Source organism: Stigmatopora argus, chromosome 10 (assembly GCF_051989625.1).
Source record: "Stigmatopora argus isolate UIUO_Sarg chromosome 10, RoL_Sarg_1.0, whole genome shotgun sequence".
NCBI classification, from domain to species: domain Eukaryota; kingdom Metazoa; phylum Chordata; class Actinopteri; order Syngnathiformes; family Syngnathidae; genus Stigmatopora; species Stigmatopora argus.
The window spans coordinates 13336027-13361317 of record NC_135396.1 but is presented as its reverse complement, the minus strand read 5'-3'; the positions used below and the strand labels follow the sequence as shown (position 1 = coordinate 13361317).

Sequence of the window (25291 nt, the reverse complement as noted above, 5' to 3'; positions counted from 1 at the left end):
TTCACCTGCAGTAAATTACTACTCAGCTTACTTTAAAAAAAAGGATATTGAGGTACGTATGTGACACTGATCTGGATTGGAGTTTGTGCGCTGCCTTACTTTTTAAAAATGATGTTAGGATATCTGCTCCTTATTTAATGTTAACAGTAGAGAATGTTTATTTATGCTCAGTGCTGCTGTATTTGTATCACAAAGGAACATTGTCATTTATTTTTGTGTTTGAGCCACAAAGTGTTGATAAAGGTGTCTCATGTTTCCTCCTGATGACGCACGATTGGGGCCTGATGTCCCAGTTGGTAGGTTTGTGAAATAGGGAGTGTGTCATTTTATATAGGCTCCAGCACCCCCAGCGACCCTTGTGAGGATATGTGGTACGGAAAATGAATGACTGAATGAATAGTCTTTTTAGAAATATTTTCTCCTTTTTTATATACCGTATTTTCACGACTATAAGGCACACTGCATTATAAGGCGCACCCTCAATGAATGATACATTCTATTTTTTTCCCATATATAAGGCACACTGGATTATAAAGCACCCTGTCTATTTTGGAGCAAATTTAAGACTTTTAAGTGGGCCTTATAGTCGTGAAAATACGGTACTGTATTTTCACACCTATAGCAATGTTTCCCAACCACTGTGCCGTGGCACACTTGTGTGCCATGAGCAATGGTCAGGTGTGCCACAGGAAAGTCATACAATAATATTCAGAGAGAAAATTAATATGACTATAACGAGATTAAAATTGAACTATTACAAGGTTAAAACCAAAATATGATGAATGTTAAATTATAGATTATACTATTACAAGATTCAAATTGTGAAAGTCAATCTTCGTGCATGTTATTGTGCATTACACTGGGGAATACCTGTGATGAATTTAAAACCTGTGGTTAGATTTAAAGTGATCGTCATGCACTTGTTTATGTTATTTTTTTGTGGTAACTTTGGAGTAAACAAAAATCATTTTTCATGGACAGTGAATTTTGTGGATGCTTAAGGCAAAATTTGTGCCAGCTAGTCTGTTGCTATGGTACTGATGAAACCAAGGATAAGCAGTGCTTTGGGAAAGAAATGAGACCTTGTAATTGTCACGTTTGCTGTTTCCTGGGTTGCATCAATTTCATTCCCTAGCCACTGTCATACAATTACTGAAGCATGTTAGCTGCTCAGTTGTCTTTGTCTCTCTCTATTATATGTTAAATGAGTCAGGCAATCTATTAAGCCATCCATCTAAATTGTCCACCTCTTCATGATTGTTTCTTCTCGCCAAACTAAACAATCAATGTGTTTTTCTTAGTGTATATTTTTGTCTTTTTTATTTGTCCACTTTTGTATGTGACTCTACTCGTTACACGATGTATCAAATAGCACTTTTGCCTGGGAATGAGTTTCACTGTTTAATGTTGTTCAATGTATAAAATAATTATATTTCACTCTGGGGTTTCCCACTGTGAGAGGCGACAAGCAGGTGTGGGTAAAAACATACCGTATTTTCACGACTATATGGCACATCGCAATTTAAGCCGCAGTGTCAGTAACGAGTGCTATTTCTGTATTTGACACACACAAAGGACGCACCATTTTTAAAGACGCAGCCAGGCATGGCAAAACATACACCAGCTTAAACATATGGTCACACGCTAAAAACACATTTTTAAAAAGGCAACAGAAGCAAAACAGAGTTCGGTTGTACTTTATTTAGCCATTTTACAATGTACGCATGTCATCATCACCCACAAATCCATCAAAGTCCTCATTTTCTGTATCCGAATTGAACAATTGTCCAAATTAGTCATCGAAAACGCTGAGTTTTATATGTTCGTCCAGGCGGCCACAATCCATTCGCAAATAGTAGCTAGCGTAACTAGCCCGATGCTGCCAGCCACCGTTCGTAAAGCTGTGTTGATGTCGATGTCCAGGCCACAATCCATTTGAAAATAGTAGCTAGGTAGTAGCTAGCGTAACTAGCCCGGCGCTGCCTGCCACCGTTCGTAAAGCTGTGTTGATATCGATGTCCAGGCCACAATCCATTCGCAAATAGTAGTTAGCTAGTAGCTAGCGTAACTAGCCCGGCACTGCCTGGCACCGTTTGTAAAGCTGTGTTGATGTCGATGTCCAGGCCACAATCCATTCACAAATAGTAGCTAGCTAGTAGCTAGCGTAACTAGCCCGGCGCAGCTTTCGGACAGAGCTCTGTTTGCTGGTTCAATGGTTCAAAATTAAGGATAAAAAAATGAGAGAATGGTCATTTAAAAATGAGGTCGAGAGACAAAATGGGACTTAAACACTAAGAAATAGTTGAAATTTGAGTAAAGGTTGGATAATGAATTAATTTTCTTTCTTCATGGTTGCTGTTATTTTTTGTTTGTTTCTTTTGGTTTTTAAAACTTGGTTTCATTAGTTAGGTCACATTTCAGTTTCTATGTCCTTGGCAACGGCACTGCATAGAATAAGCTGCTAAGCTTGTACATACGGTGGATTCCCACGATGGAGCAGACTATCAACAATAACTTAAGCTGTAGGTAATTCAAACTGTTTGCACAACTGTATTTACAGAAATCATGTATACCTAACAAACCAAATGGTTTAAAGTTGAGTCTTTGGCAAGTGAATTCCTGTAGTAATGTCATGTCAGTAAATGTCATGTCTACCTGAATGATAAAAACTGTTGAAAACGAGAGAGGTAGAGAGAAACTGTGCTTGTGAGTGTCTAAGATTCAAAGGGAATTCAAAGGAAAAAGATATTGCATCCAAAAAGGTTCAAGAGGGCAGAAAGAGGTGGAGGGGGAGTGTTCCATGAACAGGGAGGAGAAGTGGGCGGTATTTGCTCAAACTCCAACCTATCGAATAAAAGGAACAGGGCTTAGAGGACAGCTGGTAGGGAGCAAAGCAGCAGCAGTCACAAAGAGAGAGGAAGGAGAGCATGTTAGTTAGTGAGGGAGAGAAAGACAGTCAGAAGAGGGCAGAGAGATGCAATGCTACCAAGTCTGTGGGACTGTCTGCTAGAAATCTCTTTTGTCATCTTCTGTCATCAAACAACATATTGTGTTGTGGAAGATCATCGCATTTGAAGCATTGCAGGAGCTGAGGATGCGGATAGTTCACCTTGGACTTAACGTCGCAGCCCAACAGTGCCAACTTGGACCTTTTTGGATTACGGCCAACTCAGTCTGTAGCCTTCCTTAAAGGAAAAACACTGGAACTGACAACTATCCATGACACAAAGTAGACAACCTCTGTTGTCTTCCACATATGTCTCTGAAATAGAGATTCTCTAAGATTTAAGGTGGTGACTTTTGCAGCTCACACTGGAACCCCAAAAGGAAACGGCCAAGTGGTCAGATTCGCCCAAGAGTCCTGGAAATAGTGTGACCTTGGACCAATTGCCAACAAAATCCACCCTGGAGGAACCCAGCATGTCTCAATCCAGAGGGCGCTTACACAACAAAAAAGCCGGCATTCGGGCTGCAGTTATCTTGATTGGACTCCTACACAAGTCTCGTAAAGCCAAGGAGAAGGAAAAGGAGAAAGAGGAGAGTGAAGGGTGGGTGAAGTTCATTGTATGACAAGACTGAAAGACTGTTAAGGTACTTTATATGAGGGTATGAAAGAATATGGCCGGGGTTGCTTTCTGCCAAAGATCACACAAACACAGACCAATACACATCAGTTCAGCTTTGGGCGTGCTTGTGAAAGAAAGTTTATTTGTTAATTCATTGGCAATTTATTTTAAGTAACTGGTAAGTAGCACATTGTCTATTCCGTTAAGTTCAGTGGATTTAAGATTCACAGCTTTATTATACCTGGGTCCTTTTTTATGGGCGTATGCAACATGTATTTGGACAGGTTGTGTCCAAATTGTGTGTGTGTGTGTGTAGAGTGCACGCATTTGGGTCAGTGGAAATAAAAAATGGGTAAAGGATAGCAAGGACCAGTAACAAGAGAGTGACGTGTCAACAAAGGTCCATAGTAACTGGTTTTAAACAGCAAAGATTCAGCACAGTACATTAGAGGAAATACATTAGCCAAGCTTTAAAAAGAGGAACATTGGGTAAATAAGAGGTTGTAAATGAGATAACATAAAGTTGCTGAGGACATAGAGAAAAAAGTTCCCACTTGTGTTTTAATGCACTGTATATCTGCTTCTTGACATTTGTTTCTGTCCACTCAAACATCCAGAGTGGGCACTCGTTGAAGGCTATTCTGATTACATAGTGGTCTCTAGTTTTAGCACAATGTGAACACATGCTTGTTTCCTAACTCGTACTGGGTGAGCCCTAGGCTTAAGTGCAATGTGTCTATTTTATCGTAACAGCTGGTCTTGAATATTGGTAAGCGCCTCAAATGACGCGAACCGATATCTGCTGTCCATTGCAGAGAACTATGTCAACATTGAGCAGCTCCGTTAATTGAACTCTGTTTTGCACCTATTATCTTAATGTTTACAATCTCAGAGCACTACCCGGAAACGTGCCACCTGTTAACGAATGGTTATAGGATGTTGGTGGTGTTGATTTTGGGTGACTCACGTGCAGTCTTGAGGTGGATTTTGAAGGTTTGCAACTGAATCTTCATACTAAGTATATTGTTCTTTTTAAAAAATATACGCAAACTTTGTGGTTCTTCATAAAATATGTCACCCCTCTAATGGAATTAACAACATTGACCATTGAATATGTGCATTAAAATGTAAAATATTGATGTACTGATTTAAATTTTAAGATTTTGTTTACAGCCTACAGATGTGCTACTGCCTGCTGATTATTTACAGAAAGTATAAATTGTAAAATATTGTACGCATCTGCAAATTGTTTCCTTAACAACAGTGCAAATGAGGCATTTTTGCCACATATCTTCAACTTCATATTTTTCCCGTTATCATTTATTGTATTTTTAGAGCAAATTCCAAAAGGATAATGTGCAGGTGGAATTAAAAAAAAAAAAGTAAAGATGAAATGTTATTTTTACTCTGAGAAACAAACTGCTTTTTCAGTAATGGTTGAAAAATCAATTTAGAGAAATAATAAACTTCCAAAAACCATTAAGCCTGCCATTGGGACTTAGATAGCTACGTGTGAGTCACAACGTCCTCACTAATTATAATTTCACAGACATTTCCCAACAAATACAATGAAAGATGATTGTCTCTTTTTTTCCCGGCCTTCACAATTTAAAACAATGGGGGAAAAATGTCTCTTTATTTTCTGTGCTGCTTTTTTTCACTCCAAGTTCTGAACATTTATCGTAAACAAACAAAAATTAGAATTCATCACAAAATAATACAGGGGTTTTATATGGTTCTTACACGTCACTGAACTTACCAATTGTGAAATATAAATACTTCGTTGCATCGATAATATTTGTTGTTTCCTAAAGTAACGTCCTTGTACTTGTGACACATACGCCAAAGGCATATGGAAACATCTAAAAGGTTTTAAATGTCTTATCTTTTTCCAACATCTCAAGATTTTTGCCTATAAGCATTTTAACAACAAACAAAATAATGAACCTAACAGAAATTCAGATGCTTTTTATGCTAAATTTACTTGCTGCAAGCAGGGTAGATGAGGCATACTTTGCTTCCACAATTGGAAAATTGGGATTTGCTAATCCTGTCCTCCAGACAGTTAGTTTGACAGTAGCTATAGAAAGATTCCAAAACAACATTAAGAATTGTGTCATGACAATTTACAATCAGTAATGTAAGTAATTGAATCACTGCTCAGTCAAATATAACATGCTGGAATGGAAACCAGGTTTGTACTTCCCTCTGCCCCTAATCTATTTGATTTGTGTTATATCTTCCGTGTGGTTTTCTACTTGACAGTTGAAAAAGCCCATGGCAGACATAAAAACATAGCAAGGCAGTCAATACTCTTGCTCTAGTGGTGTCATGAGGAACCGGGAGCAATTTTAGACAGTTTTAACATGCTGTTGTTCTGCGAATGGTCACACCCCTTTCATACTTTTATTTTTATTTATTTTTTCATTTCATTTTCTGAACCGCTTATCCTCACAAGGCTCGTGGGTGTGCTGGAGCCTCTCCCAACTGACTCCAGGCATAAGGTGGGGGACAGTCTGAGTTGGTGGCCAGCCAATCATGGCACGAGGAGAAGGTTCATGCTCACACTCATACCTAGAGTGTTCAACCAGCCTGCACACTCAAACCCATACCTAGGGGCAATTTAGAGTGTCCAATCAGCCTACCATGCATGTTTTTGGAATGTGGGAGGAAACCGGAGTACACGGAGAAAACCCGTGCAAGCACGGGGAGAACATGTAAACTTCAAACAAGAAAAATGACCTGGGTTCAAATCCAGAACCCCAGCACTGTTAGGCCGACATACTAACCACTCAACCATCAGGCCTCATACTTTGATATCATCTTTATTTGTATTTGTCGGTGACAGATTTCTCTGACCTCTGACTGTGATTTTCTGACAGGGAATATTAAGGTTAAATGACTTGCTAGTTGTATTATACTGGTAGATAGATTCACTACATATCGTAGTCATATGTACTGACACTGTGAATTAGTTGCCAGCACATTGCAAGTCACAAATAAACAAACAAACTATTTGGGCACATACTCATACCTACGGACAATTTGTAATGGTCAGTCAGCCTGCCACACATGTTTGGGATGTGTGAGGTGGACATGCTAACCAAACATGTCGCCATAATAAGAACATTTATTCCTTATCCTCACAAGGGTCGCAGAAGGTTCTAGAGCCTAATTGGTGGCCAGCCAATCGCAGGGCAACCAATCACGCTCACAATAATATCTTGGGGCAATTTACAGTGCTCAACCAGCCTACCATGCATGTTAATATCTGTTTTTCCACTTTCGCAGCTTACACACTTTTTCCCTAGTCCTGTATTCTGGTGCAGCATTGTATGTTTCTTTTCACTGACTCACTAGTATTTCCATTCCTCCATCACTTCATTTTTCCTTTCCCAATGCTCAATTACCTCCTTTCTAAACTGCTCACTTTCTTCCTGTGTGTTTGACCCCTTTTTGATGAGAGGTGTGCAAGGGACAACGTATTGGAACATGGGGACATTAATATATGTATTCAGTTGTACGTAGATTTGCTTTGACTTTCCTGCCAAACAAAAATGGGACAAAATGTACTCGTTGGCATGTTTGTTGACAACAGTGAGCATAGTCTCAGGGTGTAATGGATGAGATACCATTGTCTCTAACAAGTGTCCAGAGACCACCTCTAAGACATCCCTGCTCAAGGGATTGAAAGCGCTATTTTTAGTCTGCAGATTCATTTATTCACTCTCCATGGCTTGCTCTCTTTCAGCGATCTGTCTGACATCCATTCAATCTGCAGCTACAACCCCAACCCCACCTCAATAGTCCCCGCTCCCTTTCTGCCAGACCTTTTTTGGTCCTATCTACTTATCAGCTAGTCTGAAGTAGAAGGGTGAGTTGCAAAGAGAAGTACTCAATGTCCACGGATAAATTCTTTTCAACTCAGTTTGGCAGACTGGGCAAAATCGTGGAAATCAGAAGCTCAAGAAAATGAAGAGAATTTGAATCTGATAAGATAATCAATATTCATCAAGAATGAAAAATGTAAAAGTTTCAGCACATGTTGCAAACTTTGTGTGAGTAAGCAGTATAGATTTTTCATGAATGAATCCATAATAATTTTTCAGACATGTCATTGGCTGCTGAGAACATATAGTCAAAAAAAGTTTTTTTTTAAAATTCTAATGTACCATGGTAGCTCTACTTAGGAATGTGCTTGTTTACATGTCAAATATGCAATATAGGAAATCTCATCTCATCTTATTTTATTTTCTGAACCGCTTCATCCTCACTAGGATCGCGGGGGGTGCTGGAGCCCATGCCAGCTGACTTCAAGCCAGAGGCGAGCGACACCTTGAATTGGTGGCCAGCCAGTCGCAGGGCACAAAGAGACAAATAACCATTCACGCTCACACTCGTACTTAGGGGCAAATTAGAGTGTACAATCAGCCTACCGGGCCTGCTGGGCCGACCTGGATTTGAACCCAGGTCTTCCACTGTGAGGCCAAAGCACTAACCACTCATCCGCCGGGCCACCCAAGAATACAATGAGTTAACTGTATTTTAGTGGACGAAATCACTTTACATCAAGTGCAACAGAGCCTGCCAGAGAAGTCACCTTCAGTTACCTATGACACAGTCACTTTTAGGTTTATTTTCTTACTGGACCCAACATTTTTTAAACTTGATAGTTTTATGTGCAGTATCAAGAAGGAAAATGTATTTTCTACACCCCTTATCTGGCATTGCTCCTTTGAATGTTTTTTTTGGTCAAACCAGTATTCCACGTGATGATGACATGGATCGCAATCATTGGATTTACGTTCACAACACAGATATAATGGATAGACATCTGATTGTTATCCACATTTGAATGAGCCCAAGTTGCATTCATTCATTTAAACCGCTTATCCTCACAATGGCCGTGGAGCCTATCCCAGCTAACTATGGGCACCAGGCAGGGGACCCCTGAATTGGTGGCCAGTAATTCCCAGGTTGCATATGAAAAACAAAATTAGGACATGGTTCACATTGCATAGGTACGTGTTGCATACATGATGAATGTGAGCAAAAAAAAATCTCAATTGACCTACCATGTGTCTTTTAACTGCTGAGTTATTCATTACCAATTAGCACATGAAATTACCACATTGTAGTTGTCTAATTTATATTTACCGTATTTTCACGACTATAAGGCGCACTTAAAAGTCTTCAATTTTCTCCAAAATAGACAGGGCGCCTTATAATCCAGTGCGCTTTATATATGGATCAATACTAAAATTGTTATCACAATAAAATAAAATAAATCAGTCGATAGGGTACACCATCCTCTACAGCTCTCACAACTACGGCAAGCCGACTCTACTATTTTCCCCGTATAAAAAGTACTGCGCAGTGACTGCTGGGATATATAGTTCTTTTGTCAATACACCCAGTATGATGGCGAGCACAGTAATTTGGTGCTCGCTGTCATTCCGGCTGGATTTACAAAAGAAATCCTGGTGCTAGATGTTGGCGTCAACAGAGCATTCAAAGCTAGACTGCGAACTATATATATATTATATATGGAAAAATATCGAACCGCAACAGCTCTGGCAACTACGGCAAGCAGCCCCAGACTCTATTTCCGGTGCTCCAGTGAATGCTGAGATATATAAAACGGTGTTGCATTTCGGTTGATCGAGCACATTAATTCTATGTTCGTCGTCATTCCCAGTGGAAGTTTCAACTGTGGTCCGAGCTTTCAGGAAAGCAGAAATTACTGACTCGATTAATGACGACTTTGGTGAGATGCCCACCTGTTCAACATGAGTTATTATGCTATTGCTGTGTCACGAAAATACTAATACTTTAACCTCAGAGAAAAAAAATGTTGTTTATTCATGTTGGGAGTGAAAGGAGTTGTCAGAAAGCTGATTTGTAATATATTAATAAAGTTTGGCTGAACAATCTGACTGTTTTGATGACATTCCCTTTAGCGCAGCACCATCTAGTGCAGTGGTTCCCAAACTATCTTACCTGACGCCCCCCTTCTTGCTTCCAGTAGACCCGCACGCCCCCCCCCCCACTTCCTCTTTTGCTCATGTGAACTTATTTTATTGCCTTTATTTCTTAGCATTGTTCAGGAAAACAGATCTCTGTTAATAGAAAACGGGTTGGACCGTTGGAGCGACTGCTATAATCATATTTTGCATGTATTTAATGGCAGATATTTGTTCTTTGATTTTATTATTCTTATAATCTATTTAAACATTTTTTTAGCAGATGACTTCACGCCCCCCTTGAATTCTCTTTACGCCTCCCTAGGGGGGCACGCCCCCCAGTTTGGGAACCACTGATTTAGTGGGTGCGCCTTAAAATGCGATGTGTCTTTTGTGTGTGTCAAATACAGAAATAGCACTCGTTACTGACACTGCGGCTTTAAATGCGATGCGCCATATAGTTGTGAAAATACGGTAGTTGATAATATTCATTTTTTAGTTACCTAAGAGTTTTTGATGTAGTATCCATATCTATAATTATTTACTTCTGTAGGAATACTGTGGCGCTTGACAAATCATACTGTGTATGCAAAAATGCCGGACGATTAATGCTGAGTATTTTATAGGCATACTCTGCATCACTGCGGGAACAAATGAGCCCCAGACGTCACCCTTCATCTAAATTTGAATTCATTTATAATCATCAATGATGTGACATTTTTTACCTCTCTACAGGAAACAGGAGGTGTTAAACATCTCCAATGTCCCTCTTGGAGACTGTCCTCCATCACCACCTCGCACTGCTCCTCCCAGCATGAAGGTAGGATGGATACACACAAAAACAGTTATTCAACTAATATCAAAGAACTGACTTTCTCACTGGCATAATTGTTCATTATTAAGCTTACACATGCTATTGAATTGGATTGGATTGGATAACTTTATTCATCCCGTATTCGGGAAATTTTGTTGTCACAGTAGCAAGAGGGTGAGAATGCAGATATAGGAAAGGCATTTTAGACATAAATAGATAGGTAATAAGTTAATAAATAAAATAAATACATGAATAAATATATAAATAAATAAGCATGTTGCTGAAATATATATATATATATATATATATATATATATATATATATATATATATATATACCTATTTATAAACGTATATATACATACATACATACATACACATAGATGTACATGTATACATACGGTAGGTCTTAACACAGCCATTTTTTTTGTTAAAGAGAAACAAAATTCAATTCTGTGATATATCCATAAAGGGAGTATCTCATTGATGGGAATAATTTCAGTGTTGTTGGTGAATTGTGTCTGAAACGCTATCTTTTTAAAATAAAAAAAGCACATTCAAGTCTAAAATACTCGTGATCATTGACTGTGAATCAAAATGTGTGTGGAAGGTTATTTTAGTTTAAGGTGTTAGAGTTTGTTTGGCTGGCACAATATTGTTCGTGACTGTTTTGTTAAAGGTTCTTGCAATTGAAAAAAGATCAGTATTCAAATGGAATCACCCCATGAGAAATAATAATATATTATTTAGTTGGCCAGATTGTAACAATCATGTGAACATCAATTTGTGTGTGACTCAGAGGGTAGATGAGCATGGTACATACTCACTAGGCAATTCTATGGGCTTTTTAGTATTTTAAGTGTCTTGTTTTATAAATCGTTTCAGAGATTTTCTTTTTTACAATTTCCTTGACACACGACTTTGAAGGCCAATTTGCAGCACAATACCTAAGAAATAGTCTCTACAGAAAGCCATGTCTCTTTGGACAGCATGTCACCTTGAACAAAGCTGTAATTATGAGAGAAATACTGTGGAAAGAGGAGAAGTATGAATTCTGCTCATGGCATCAAACACCACACACTGAATGAAATATGAACAGTTAATGGAAGAGATCATCCTGTATAAAAAGAAATGAGAAATTTATTCAATACCACACCCTCATGCGACCCACGTGACACATTAGAAATATGACAGGGCCCACAGGAATAATAGCAATGACCTTACTGAAAGGGAGAACAGACAAACTTCACAGAGCTGTACCAACGTGGCATTGAAACCAGAACCCCAGAACTGTGAGGCCAACATGTTAACCACTCAGCTGCCGGGCCGCCCTCTGATTTTCCATTTTAGCATTCCCAACTCATTTTTTGTCGGGGGCAGCATGGTAGTTTCGATTACATCCGGAGGGCCGTTATGCCTTCCAACTAGGCTGCCAAAATTAATCAATTAATAAATTGACAGTTTCTCAATCGTGCTAATCGATAGATCATTTTTGGACATTCAAATTAGTACAAATTGTTTGCAATTATTGATCTAGAATGAGGAAACACAGGAAATAATCTACAATCTCCATTTGAATTTCATCATAAAACAGAAAGTTGGCACTCATCATTTACTTTCTCGCGCCACACAAAATGATGCGGTGGGCCAGATTTGGCCCGCTGGCCGCCACTTTGACACCTGTGGTTTATATGCTCACTTGTTATTTCAAGTTTCACCCTAGCATTGTGTAACACCTTTTTGCCTGTGCAAAACTATGAACTATAGCACACCAGCATGGATTTTAAAAGCTTCAACCCAAAAGGTGTGTCAACAATGCTTTTTCTTTCCTGCTGTGCAATCTGAATGAAGAATGATGCAACATTATGACTAAGTATCTGCGGGGGGCAGTCTTCATCAGTAGTCTGAAGGAGACTCAATGTTGTGTAAGGATGGGACATTGATTTCGGATGTGTGGCTCCAATCATTTGAGTGATGTAATGCGGAATTTGTATATGTTCAATGTATTCATTTATGCACAATTTACCACTGTTGTTCTGTTGTTTAAATTAGATACACAAATGAGACACAAGACCAAAACACTAAACCATGTGTGTGTGTGCAGCAGAGGCATGCATTTGTTTATATGAAGAATAATGCTCACTGGTGTGACCTGTTTTATGCCTTGGCAAACACTTAGTAAAATGCCTGACTTGACTTTCCTGTTTAAAGCATAGGCTTAAAAAGATTAGAAGGGAATTGAGTGAGGGCAAGAGAAAGCGACTGCATGTGAAATGGGGCTAAACAAATGATTAACAAGAAATATACATGGCATGTTTTCCTGTAGCTGCTCTCTTTGAGGTTTTCCCCATTTGGATTCACTGGAAAATGTAAAATAGTACTTAACTGTTGGGAATAGTTCAACAAAGGTTTTAAGGTAAGCCGGTCTTGTGTGTATAGTTTTTGTTACCCTGTTTAATATGTGAAATGTTTACCGTGAAATTTCAATGATACAATCCTTGTATAAAAAACAAAACGACACAAATGGCAAATTAAGACTAGATTCGTTGCCAAAAATAAAGCACTGTTTTAAAGGATTGTAAAGGCTCTAGATCAAGGGTGGGCCAACTATTCCTCTAAGAGCCGCATTGGGTGCAGGTTTTCATTCCAAACCATAAAGAGGACACCGTTTCACCAGTCTGGTGTTCTACAAATTCAATCAGTGGATTGCAGTCAGGTGCTTCTTGTTTTCTACAGAAATATCATTGGTTAAAGTGTCTGTGCTGGACCGATTGGAACAAAAACCTGCACCCATAGCGGCCCTCAAGGACCGGTTTGCCCACCCCTGCCATAGATGCATGGCGAGACGGACTGGATTATTATATTCTCTTTTTCGCCATTGTTACTGCAATGATAATTTCGGACAAAGCTATGATGCATACAGTGAAAAATAATGCATCACCAGATGATATGCATTCATATTTTATTTGTCATATTACATAGATGGCCTGCCCGGTGGAGCGAGTGGTTAGTGTGTCGGCCATACAGATCTGGGGTCCTGGGTTCAAATCCAGGTCATGTCCACTTGTGTGTAGTTTGCATGTTCTCCTGCGAGAGTTGCCTCCGGGTACTCCAGTTTCCTCCCACATTTCCAAAAACATGCATGGTAGGCTGATTGGACACTCTAACTTGCCCCTAGGTATGGGTTTGAGTGTCAGCTGGGATAGACTCCAGCACCCCCCGCAACCCTAATGAGGATAAAGCGGTTCAGAAAATAAGATGTGATGTAATGTGATGCGATGCAATGCGATAAGGTATGATAGGATTCATTTCTAACAAAGGTCCCAGAATTCTGACAAATTAATTAACTATGAATGAGTAACATTTATCTCATTAGAATATTTTCTACAATTTGATAACCTATCTTATTTTGTTTGTTTTTTTAGTTTTCCAGACTGAGATTTGTAAGTCTCAAAACCAGTTTTTCTCGTTTCTCCATTGTCCCATTTTCTGTCAAGGCCAACAGTAATATTTTGTTCTATGACTTTAACATTCTTCAACGTCTTTAATGTATTTTTAAGGAAAGGCACTCTCTAAAACACTGATACCTTCAGTTCCTGTGTTAATAGCAATCCACAATACCTGAGAATGCCTGCAGCATTTAAAATGTAAGAAAAAATACCAATTTCAATTGGACTTTTATCCTATAGGTCTCATCTTGGTCTCAGTTTGTCTTGATCTTGATTCCAACATGGCTTGGTCCCTCTATGAGTTTTGGTCTCATTATAGTCTTGTTATCTGTTAGTTTGGTCTCGAGCACACTATGACTCTCTATTCATTTTAACCCTGCAAGAAAATAGTCGCTTGAAGGTGAAGGGAGCTGTGATAGAATTATGATGTTTCAGCGGAAGCAATTTCAGGTAACACTGGTTTTTATTAGTGTTCTCAAAATGTTGTAATCGACAGGTTTTTACTGCTCAAATCACTCAAACGGTTGTAAAATGTCTTTGAAGACATTTTTCTATCTTGAGGAGCAATACAATTTGAAGGTAGTATTATTTTCACTTATTTTGGGGGTACACACTTATGCACTCCAGAGTTTGAAGTGAGGATGATTGTTCAGAGGCGTTGTGTGACTGCTCTGTAAAGAGTTTAGGATTTAGAGATTAAGTTTGGCCACTATAAGAGTAAATTTGGCCACCCTAGGACTCTTCTTCAACATAGATTATTTTTTTGCAGTTGTATGATGATGTAAGGATGTGTGAAATCAAAGTGTGATATTGTCCCTGTCCAGACTCAATGACATCGTTTCATAGAAAAAGGCCTCTAGAAGTAAACACAATACATAACAAAATCCAATAAAATTCTAGATGTTCCTGGGTTTTTGGTGGGTGCACACTTCACACTTGTCCAAAACCTGCACAAACATGTGAATTACACAATTTTGACCTCACAGCTTTATAAAGTGACAGGGTAGAAATTCCTCAAAGAAGGATGTATATATGTAAATGCTTTTAGAGAAACATCCAAGTATCAGACATAGTGTAACTCTCTAGAAACCTTTTGTAGTCAATTAACATTTTTTGTAATGTGGTACTGCTTTATCAAAATGACCACATTTATTATATAGTATAAAATCATTAACTACTTAAAGATTCACATTATTTGTAAGACTTTATCAACTAAAACTGGACTAAATCTATTATATATAGGACTAAAATATGACTAACAAGGACTAAAATTAAAATGTCTAAACACATATTTTACAAAATTTTGTTTGCTTTTTTTCAGTCTGCCGAATTCTTCGACATGTTGGAGAGGATGCAGGTATGAGATCCTATTAGCGCACCTACCTTAATTTTAAATGAAAGTATCTGATCATGGTTCCTTATCAGTAAATCAGTCAGACTCTCTTTTTTCTTAGCATACAATACACAGTAAAAGTAAATGGACTTCTAGTCTAGTTGCAATTTTGTGGATACAGCTTGGAGATTGCCTGTAGGTGTTGTAAAATGCCTTTCTTCCTTTTAACCCGGCTTACTAATACTTTATTCCATATAGCGGTGGCATCTGCCTTTCATTTCCGTTCATCAATAGATGCCACAGATGTGCAGCAGTACACCACAACAGTGAACACATTGACTAGAACATGAATTTAATATAGTATGTGATTATGTCTGTCTGTTGCATGTCTCTGACTAAAATTCAGGCAAACATATATAATTATTAGACAAACGTAAATCAGTGTATGCCAACCAAGGTGAAGTCGCTTGCTTTTAATGGAAATGACCAAGCTGAAAGAAATAGCTGGCGCTACAGCAACTTTTCATTTCAATTTTATTGACACTCCCCTCCCTTCATGTGACCCTTTTGTTCTCTCTATGGGGTCCCAAGGGCAGAGGCTCTGAAAAGTGTGAGCACAGATGGGGGCATAAAATAAAGGCGAGGAGCGGGAGGAGGCGAAAGAAAGAGATGGTTGGCCAAAACGTGAAAGAGAAGTAAAATGGAAAAAATGACAGAAAGAAAAGAGGGAAAATGATGCTAAAATGTTTAAAGGCTTAAACACTGTAGACATACTATAGTCACTACTAACACAGCGCTTGTGAATAGCAGCATATCATACAGCGGTAAAAAGGTGAGATGAAGGTCACGACAACGCACTCGTAACCGAACAAACAAATTTAAATTAACTTGGATTAATATATACAGACACACTCAAACATACATTTAATGTAACTTTACACAAAACTGAACGCCTCCACCCTCACGTTCGCTATCGCTGTTGTATTCCCTTCAAAATATTCCGAAAATGATGCACACAAATGTCCCCACAATAGGATAACGCACGACCACTTGCCAACGAGCGATCGCTCTGCTAACGGGAGCTAATAGGCTAAGGAAGGAAAAACACTGAAAAAATGCAACAGCTCAGCCTACCCACCTATTGATTGAGGGTAATTAAGTTTTATTCTGAGAAAGGGTGCCATTGGCTATCGGTGTTGTGTGCACGAGTATACTTCATTACCCAGAAAGCCCTCTTTCTGCCCACGCATGCGCGTTGTGGGTTTTCTGGTCCATGTGTAGGAGAAACTCGTGTGAAGAAACCGTTCAGTGCTCGTAGATATCTGTCATACACGAAAGAGATGCGGCAAAACAGACAGTACGCTACAATGATAAACAGCCTCTCATGTCATGGCCACCTGGCTTTCTCGCATCTCGAAATTTTTCTCGTATCTAGAGCTCATTATTAGTTAGAAATTTACCTCGTATCTAGAGCTAATTATTTGCTCGAAATTTTCCTCGTATCTCGAGCATCTCGTAGGTAGAGCTGCTCGTATGTAGAGGTACCACTGTACTTTTATACAAGAGCCCCCCTTTACAAGGAATAACTTCCCTGGGGCCTATTATGAAAATCAAAGAATAAAGGTGCATTAAACACACTCGGAAAAAACATTTGAAACAGCGTATTAGATTTCCATTACGAATAATTATTATGGGGACGAAGGTTCCTCTTTGTCAATGGGAGCTGTTCAGCAATGGAAGAGTAACTCTACCACGCCCATTTCAAACAAAAATACACTAATACCTTGACGTACAAGTGCCCCAACATACAAGCAATTTGAGATCCGAGTAAAATTCCAAGCAAATGTTTGCCTTGAGATACGATGCGAATTTTGAGATATGAGCATGCGAGACAGCCAGGTGGCTGAGATGTATTATTGTTCACACTACATCGATCATTGCCTGGTATTGATGGACTCTCACTAGCTAGCTGTTAATTGACCTTGAGAATGCTTTCTGAATGAGACCAGCTTTTTTTTAGAACCGTTGATTTAAAGAATAATGCTCCTCGAGACATAATGGTTGCATCGTTACAAATTAACCTTTGACGTGTGCTTTCCCATCTTCTTGCTGCAAATGGATTCAGGTCCCTAAAGTGGAAGAGACCAAAAAATGGAAGGTGTGACCATTCGGACGACGTTCTCATACTCATGTGTTTGCGTTGTGATGTCCCGGTTGAAGTCTTTGTCTGCTTTCTTTCGACTCTCATGGCTTTCGCATTGTAAAATCAATTGCCTGGTCTATGTATACCTGAACGGGTTGAGGCAACTCCAGCTGTTTATTGATTTGCAACGAACACCACTGTTGCAGAATTAAAAGGATTGGCAGATGGGCCTCAGCAGTATTTGGAGACCCTACAGCCTTGGGGCTATATACCAACATTCAACTGATAAAAAACCCATAATTGATGTCTGCGTCAGGTTATAGCATCACTGCCTGAACCTTAGTTTTTATTTCAAAAATTAGATTTTTGTTGTTACCATTGGTTGAGCCGTCATTTCCTATATCTGTGTTGTGTTCCATGCAAGTAAAAATATGATCAACTATATCTTATTATTCACAGGATGACTATATTCCCTACCCACGGATAGAAGATGTGAGTCTGACCATTTACTTTACGCATTACGCATAGAGATTAGTGCCTGATCATATTGATCATCATGCTGATATGATTTGTTCATGTCTGTGTTGTTTTTGTACCACTGTTCCAAGGTCTTAGAGAAAGGTGGTCCATATCCCCAGGTAATCTTGCCACAATTTGGTGGCTACTGGATCGAAGATGTGGATGCACCAGCTGGAACACCCTCATCTTCAGAGTCCAGTTTCTGTGAAGAAGAGGATGGAGGAGAGGGCATGAGTCCTGATGAGGGACACAGCTACCGTTTGGAGTGCAACAGTACAGCTCGGGCCTTCCGCAAACACTTTTTGGGCAAGGTGCGTGTGTGTTCACCAACTTTTGAGAACTTGCTTCATTATATTGACCAGCTAGTAATGAAAATGTGATGGAATGCGTCCATAAGAATACATAAATCTTTTTCTTTCTAAACATGACTTTGTACAGGAACACATGAACTACTACTGCACTGGCAGCAGCATAGGAAACCTCATCATGTCCTTGAAGCATGAGGAGGTAGAGGGGCAAGAATTATTGCGTATCATGCTCAGGTACAAATATTTAGTGAGCTCATACTGTGATCAGTATTAAATGATGCTATCATTAAATGTGTTTAATTAGTAGTATTGTGGTTGTAACAGTTGGCATTTACAGTTCCACACAGTGTGAATCAAAACTGTGTGTTATCTTTATAAATGATTATTTTTGTTTAGCTCTTGCTTTGGATGTCATTTTGTGTTAGCATTGTCTGGTACGTGTGTTTAGTGAGTGCTACTATTTGGTTATTGGGCCACATTAATCACTAATTCTACTTACGGCTAAAAAGCATATGACGTGAAGGTTATGGGCTATTTATTAATATATAGTTTGGAATTTTTTAAATTATAGAAGGGTTTCTGTTTATCTGTGGCAGGTCAAGGATGAACACTGTCCATGATAGAATATCCTTGGCAGGCCTTAACCAGCTTCCCAGTGTACCTCAGATTGCAAAAGTACGATAAACACACGTTTTATATTTTACTTTCTATCCACCACAAGTGTCATTCATTTAAGCCCTGTGCACGAAAAGAAAATGAACTTTACATGATTTTATTATGTTTCAGCTTTTGTGTGAAGATGCCACAGGATTAAAATTCAACCCAGCTCTTTACCCTCGAGTAAGTTTTTTTTTCTTATATCACTAATAACTTTGTATATTGTGATACTGCAAAATTAATATCAGATGAGCCAATTATATCATAATATGAGGGCCTCTCTAAGATAGGTCTGCTTTTCGATTCCTCTAGAAATTCAGCTTCGCTAACGTTTCGATGGTCTAACTAAAGTATAGAGAAGTGCAGGCTAAATTTTCCATTTTATATCTCTAAATAAACTGCTACCTCTTTAACAAGTGGCTTCCTAAATTAGTGCATTATTCCAATGGATTGATTTTCCAACAAAAACTGGACATGTTGGATTGATTTAATTCCTCTGTGAGTCTTGTGGAGAACCATGCTTAAGCTTGTCTATGACCAAGTGCCTCCGGGAAGGAAACATACCATCTGCGTCTTGGTGCGCAAAACAGTGATGAGAGCGCTGGTCTCGCTGGGGGCTGTGAGAATTTGTTGCAAGCCAGGCTGACGCAATGAGAGCCAACTAAAGCTGCCCCTGAGACATGTTAGAAAAGACAACATGTTTTCTCCAGTGAAGTATAACGTTTTTGTTTTTTGCACAGGGATCTCAGTTGATTGTAGCTTACGATGAGCATGAGGTCAACAACACCTTCAAATTTGGAGTGATCTACCAAAAATTTGGACAAGTGAGTGATCATAGTAATGCATGCCACTGCTTCATTTATGTTCTCTTGTATACAGAGCTGTTTCACTGTTGCTTATTTCCATTCAGACATCTGAGGAACAGTTGTTTGGGAATAATGAAGAGACTCCAGCTTTCAAAGAGTTTCTCAGTATACTCGGTGACACCATTGAACTTCAGGACTTTAAGGGGTGAGATGTGATAGAAAGCACTTGAACAAGAGGCAATACAAGGGTGAGAAGGTCAAATGTGTCTATAAGGCTTTATTCAAATATAAATAGGTAAAATGATCTCAAAGAAAGTGGATGGAAAACAGGTTTTAATGGCTACAATAACTATTAAAGTGCGATTTTGGACTGCAACCTAGCTAAATAACTAAGTGAACCTCGCAGAAACCAGACGGTTTCTTATAGAGCAGTGCGTCTTTAATTGTCATAAATGGCTTTTCGTAATGATTTTAATCAGTGTAATTGCACTATAGCTGGGATGGTTATTCACATTAACATTTTGGCAAACATCTGGGAATGCTTTTTACTGGGTTTTTTAGTTCCCTTCAGTTTTTCTTCTTTAGTTTTCCAATATTTTTTAATAAGAAAATGGGGTTTTGAAACGATGCTTACAATTTTGCATCATGGACTGGGAGATGGCCATTGCTGGCGCCCAGACGGAATCATAGAAATGTCTCAAGTATTTTGGCAAGATGAAGAATTTTATGGAATAAGTGTAGAACCCAAAACCCGATTTCCACACAAAATATGATTTTGTGTTTGAGTATCTTTATTTATAGAATACATAATCTTTTCATAAAATTTTAGTGATGATTGATAGGACTGTGGCGGCTCACTGTCCAAGTGGATAGCACATTGGCCTCATATTTCTGGGGACGAGGGTTCGATCCTCACTGCGCTGAGTTGGCATGTTTTTTCCAGGCTTGTGGGGGTTTTCTACGGGTACTCCTAGGTATGAGTGTGACCATGTAGGGTTGTCCCTCTCCTTGTACCCTGCGATTGGTATGTCACCGATTCAGGGTGTCCCCCACCTGGTTCCAGTAGTTAGCTTGGATAGGCTTCAGCACCCCTTGTGATGCTTGTAAGCGGTTAAGAAAATGAATAATATCCTGTAAATGGTGTTTCAGATTCCGCGGGGGGCTGGACGTGTCCCATGGACAGACAGGGACCGAATCTGTCTATACAGTTTTTAGACAAAGGGAGATTATGTTCCACGTGTCAACCAAGCTTCCTTTCACTGACGGTGATGTCCAGCAGGTACTTGGATTTAACCACTTAGTAAAAAAAAATGTACCGTCGCTCTCCGAGAACTGACATTTAATCCTCTTGCCACACCAGCTTCAGAGGAAAAGGCACATAGGAAATGATATCGTAGCAGCAGTTTTCCAAGAAGAGCCCACACCTTTTGTTCCTGACATAATTGCCTCCAACTTTCTGCACGCATATGTGTTGGTTCAGGTTGAGAATCCGTGCACAGAGAACACAAATTATAAGGTAAAAGATCCCACATATTAAATTAGTTTTGCAATGTACTTGTAAATCTACAGGTTACCTTTTCAACTGTTTAATGAATCATCTTAACAGATATCTGTCACTGCGAGGGAAGATGTACCTCCTTTTGGTCCTGCCTTGCCAAACCCAGCTATCTTTAAAAAGGTGAGGAGGATAATAAATATCTCAACATGTTTATTTTAAAGCAGTACGTCTCCAACTTATTTAGTTAAAAACAAGGGGGAAACAAAACGCTTTCATTCGCACTCTGCAGGAGCTTTTACCAAACCATATTAACATGGCTGATTTTGGGTCGATTTAGAAAAAAATGTTTTAATATTTTATCAAAATTACAACACTTTTAAAACTTTGAGAAGAGAAAAGGTTGATTTGAAAGCCCATTTCAATGTTTCTTCAATCCAAAAGCATTTTTGAATGATCACCCCAAAACCTCCAGTTCTGTTGCTTGACGGGTTCATTTTTGTAGCATATGTGAAAGACAAAATTAAAAATCCCCCGCTAAAAACTACTCTTTTCCTTTTTTCCCTATAACTATTATTCTATTTATTTATATTTAATGGACATGAGCTGTTTCATTTTCCTGTCCTTTCTTCCCAGGGCCCAGAATTCCGAGATTTTCTGTTGACAAAGCTGATGAATGCAGAAAATGCCTGCTACAAATCTGACAAGTTTGCCAAACTAGAGGTGACGAATGAAGGCACCCTCACCCTCTATACAAGAGTCGTAACTATGCTGCTGCACAGGTATTTAGAGTGTGTTCATGGTTGTGGATTTATTCCAGGGTCGAACGCGAGCTGCGTTGCTAGACAACCTCCACGATGAGCTGCACAGACAAAGTCAGGCCACTCTGGGTTTAAGCCATGCAGAAGAGGAAGACAAGCTGGAAAATGGAGGACATGGGGGTCTGCTGGAGTCTTTCAAGGTGAACATGATGTATGGTCTTTCACTGTGAATATTATGTTCGTGGTCATTACCTTTCTAAAGTGGGATCCCATTAAAGCAGGGCTGTTAAGTGCAGTTGTATTTTTCTGGTTTGAGCTATATATATGTAGGTATACAGTTGTGGTCAAAAGTTTACATACACTTGTGAAGAACATAATGTCATGGCTCTCTTGAGTTTCCAGTTATTTCCACAACTCTGATTTTTCTCTGATAGTGATTGGAACAGATACTTCTTTGTCACAAAAACATTCATGAAGTTTGTTTCTTTTATGACTTTATTATGGGTTAACAGAAAAAGTGATCAAATCTGATGGGTCAAAAATATACATACAGCAACACGAATTAGCAATTTTGGTGACTTAGAAAGTTGTGTCAGTGAAATGAGCTTCATAGCGTGGCCTCTTAACTTCTTGTGAGTGATTATGAGTGACTATAGCTGGTGACTTCTCTGAGGCCATTTAAATAGGGCTCGTTGGATGCAAACGCCCACAAACGCTACAATGGGAAAGTCAAGGAGCTCAGCATGGATCTGAAAAAGCGAATCCTTGACTTGAACAAGTCAGGAAAGTCACTTGGAGCCATTTCAAAGCAGCTGCAGGTCCCAAGAGCAACAGTGCAAACAATTGTTTGTAAGTATAAAGTGCACAGCACTGTTTTGTCACTGCCACGATCAGGAAGAAAACGCAAGCTATAACCTGCTGAGAGAAAATTGGTCAGAAGGGTGAAGATTCAACCGAGAATCACCAAAAAGCAGATCTGCCAAGAATTAGAAGCTGCTGGAACACAGGTGTGAGTGTCCACAGTCAAGCTTGTTTTGCATCTCCATGGACTGAGAGACTGCCGTGCAAGAAGGAAGCCCTTGCTCCAAAAGCGGCACCTTAAGGCTTGACGGAAGTTTGCTGCTGATCACATGGACAAAAATAAGACCTTCTGGAGGAAAGTTCTGTGGTCAGACGAAACAAAAATCGAGCTGTTTGGCCACAATGCCCAGCAATATGTTTGGGTGTTCCAACAGGACAATGACCCCAAACACACATCAAAAGTGGTAATGGAACGGCTAAATGAGGCTAGAATTAAGGTTTTCGAATGGCCTTCCCAAAGTCCTGACTTAAACCCCATTGAGAACTTGTGGACAATGCTGAAGAAACAAGTCCATGTCAGAAAGCCATCAAATTTAACTGAACTGCATCAATTTTGTCAAGAAGAGTGGTCAATGATTCAACCAGAAGCTTGTGGATGGCTACCAAAAGCGCCTAATTGAAGTGAAAATGGCCAAGGGACATGTTACCAAATATTAGCGCTGCTGTATGTTTATTTTTGACCCAGCAGATTTGATCACTTTTTTCTGTTAACCCATAATAAAGTCATAAAAGAACCAAACTTCATGAATAATTTGTGACAAAGAAGTATCTGTTCCAATCACTCTATCAGAGAAAAATCAGAGTTGTAGAAATCACTGGAAACTCAAGAGAGCCATGACATTATGTTCCACAACTGTATGTGTGTGTGTGTATATATATATATATATATATATATATATATATATATATATATACAGACGCCCCCCTACTTACGAACATTCAACTTACGAACAACGGTACATACGAACATGTCTGCAAATTGCGTTTAAGTCCAAAAATGTTCGCAAGTCCAATTTTGTATTTCGCGCCTTTTTCGGAGTAGTACTTCTTTCCGCCGCTAATACCGACGCCTGGCGCTGTGAGAGCTCAGCTCACCCAGCATCTACCTTCTTCTTCGTTGCAATGCGGAAGTGCGTGAATGTATCTCCAGTGTGCAAAGAACCTTTTTCATTTGTATCATTAAATATCTCATGCATCCAATATTGAATATGGTTGGTAAAAAGCTAAAGGCTTCTATTGAGGGAGTTGCAAGGAAGAGGCAAGCCATTTCATTTCAAACGAGTGGCAATAATAACGAAGCTTGATGCGCGTGAGAGTGGTGAGCGTTTCACGGGCATTGAATCGTTCGACCGTCAGTACCATTTATAAACAGAAAGATCGAGCAGCAGGACCCAAATATTGAACGTTGCACAAAGTTTGCAAATCAATTGAATGATGCCATACAGTGCTACCGCATCATTTATGATGAAAAAAAGAAGAAAACTGTGCAGTCGTCATTAGGTCGCTTCTTTTGGCCAGTTTCTAATACATAAATCTCTCTCTCTCTCTACAGTACTGTACATATTCTCTCCATTTTATTAAATTTTTTTTTTCAGTACAAACCAATGCGTGTTACTTATACAAGCCTTAAACATACAAATGCACTTATATAAACCTTCAATATACTTATATCGGCCTTAAACATAAATTATAATACAAAATATAGCACTGAATCAACTTACAAACAAATTCAACTTATGAACAATCGCTCGGAACCAATTGCGTTCGTAAGAAGGGGAGCGTCTGTATATACATATACATTGAGTTTTTTTGTTCTTTTATTACATGATAAAAAGGGTCAATGGCATTTATGTTAATTAATTGTGGAGGAGATTCCCATTATTTTATGTTTTGGGTAACAATCATTACTCTTAATCTGAACAGGCACTCTGGACAACTACATTGGACTTTTTGGAGTCGCTACCAACATCCGCTCTTTTCATTGTTACAATAGCAGTAGCCATGCATCGTCTGTCAACCATGGAGTGGATGATTGCTTCGTTATAAATAAACCATTTTAATCTGCTTTATTTGTCATTTGCCTATCCATGCAAAATTATAACTCTTGTCTTTCTTGGCCTAAAGCTGATACATGACCCTGTCTCAACTGACTTCCGTTGTTGGTACACCTAGTCTGGTTGTCAGTCATATGCTGGAAAAGCAGTCTTTGTCTTTTTTTTTAATATTATTATTTCATTGATATTTTTTTGGGGGGGGGAACTCGTAAAAACTTACAAAAGCATTACAAAAACTTACACAGTGCACTGTGGACTTTAAGGCAGGTGTGAACCACTATTATATTCAAGCTGTCTGTGCTTTCGGGCGGCCCGGTGGATCAAGTGGTTGGTGCGTTGGCTTCACAGCTCTGGGGTTCTGGGTTCAAATCCAGGTCACGTCCACCTGTGTGAAATTTGCATGTTCTCCTGCATGGGTTTCCTCTGGGTACTCCGGTTTCCTCCCACATTCCAAAATCATGCATTGTAAGCTGATTGGACACTCTAAATTATCTCTAGGTATGGGTGTGACCATGAATGGTTGTTTGTCTCTGTGGCTGGCAACCAATTCAAGGTGTTTACT

At 39.1% G+C, this 25291-nt stretch overlaps 1 protein-coding gene across 8 annotated transcripts in view; it reads left to right on the top strand.

Moving 5' to 3' along the window:
* rap1gap2a (RAP1 GTPase activating protein 2a) overlaps positions 1-25291 on the top strand; it is a 63493-nt gene that overhangs the window by 28936 nt on the left and 9266 nt on the right. For 2 of the 8 annotated variants that reach the window (XM_077611159.1, XM_077611158.1), the window contains exons 3-17: positions 10265-10349; positions 15114-15149; positions 17251-17283; positions 17728-17760; positions 17877-18098; positions 18226-18329; positions 18692-18770; positions 18882-18935; positions 19493-19576; positions 19663-19763; positions 20708-20837; positions 20919-21074; positions 21165-21236; positions 21690-21776; positions 21874-22014. In XM_077611159.1, coding sequence (XP_077467285.1) covers positions 10265-10349; positions 15114-15149; positions 17251-17283; positions 17728-17760; positions 17877-18098; positions 18226-18329; positions 18692-18770; positions 18882-18935; positions 19493-19576; positions 19663-19763; positions 20708-20837; positions 20919-21074; positions 21165-21236; positions 21690-21776; positions 21874-22014 — 1417 coding nt within the window. Of the gene's footprint in view, positions 1-2892; positions 3549-10264; positions 10350-10784; positions 12760-15113; positions 15150-17250; positions 17284-17727; positions 17761-17876; positions 18099-18225; positions 18330-18691; positions 18771-18881; positions 18936-19492; positions 19577-19662; positions 19764-20707; positions 20838-20918; positions 21075-21164; positions 21237-21689; positions 21777-21873; positions 22015-25291 lie in introns of those variants that run through there. The other 6 variants (XM_077611156.1, XM_077611157.1, XM_077611161.1 and 3 more) reach the window with 6 other exon arrangements.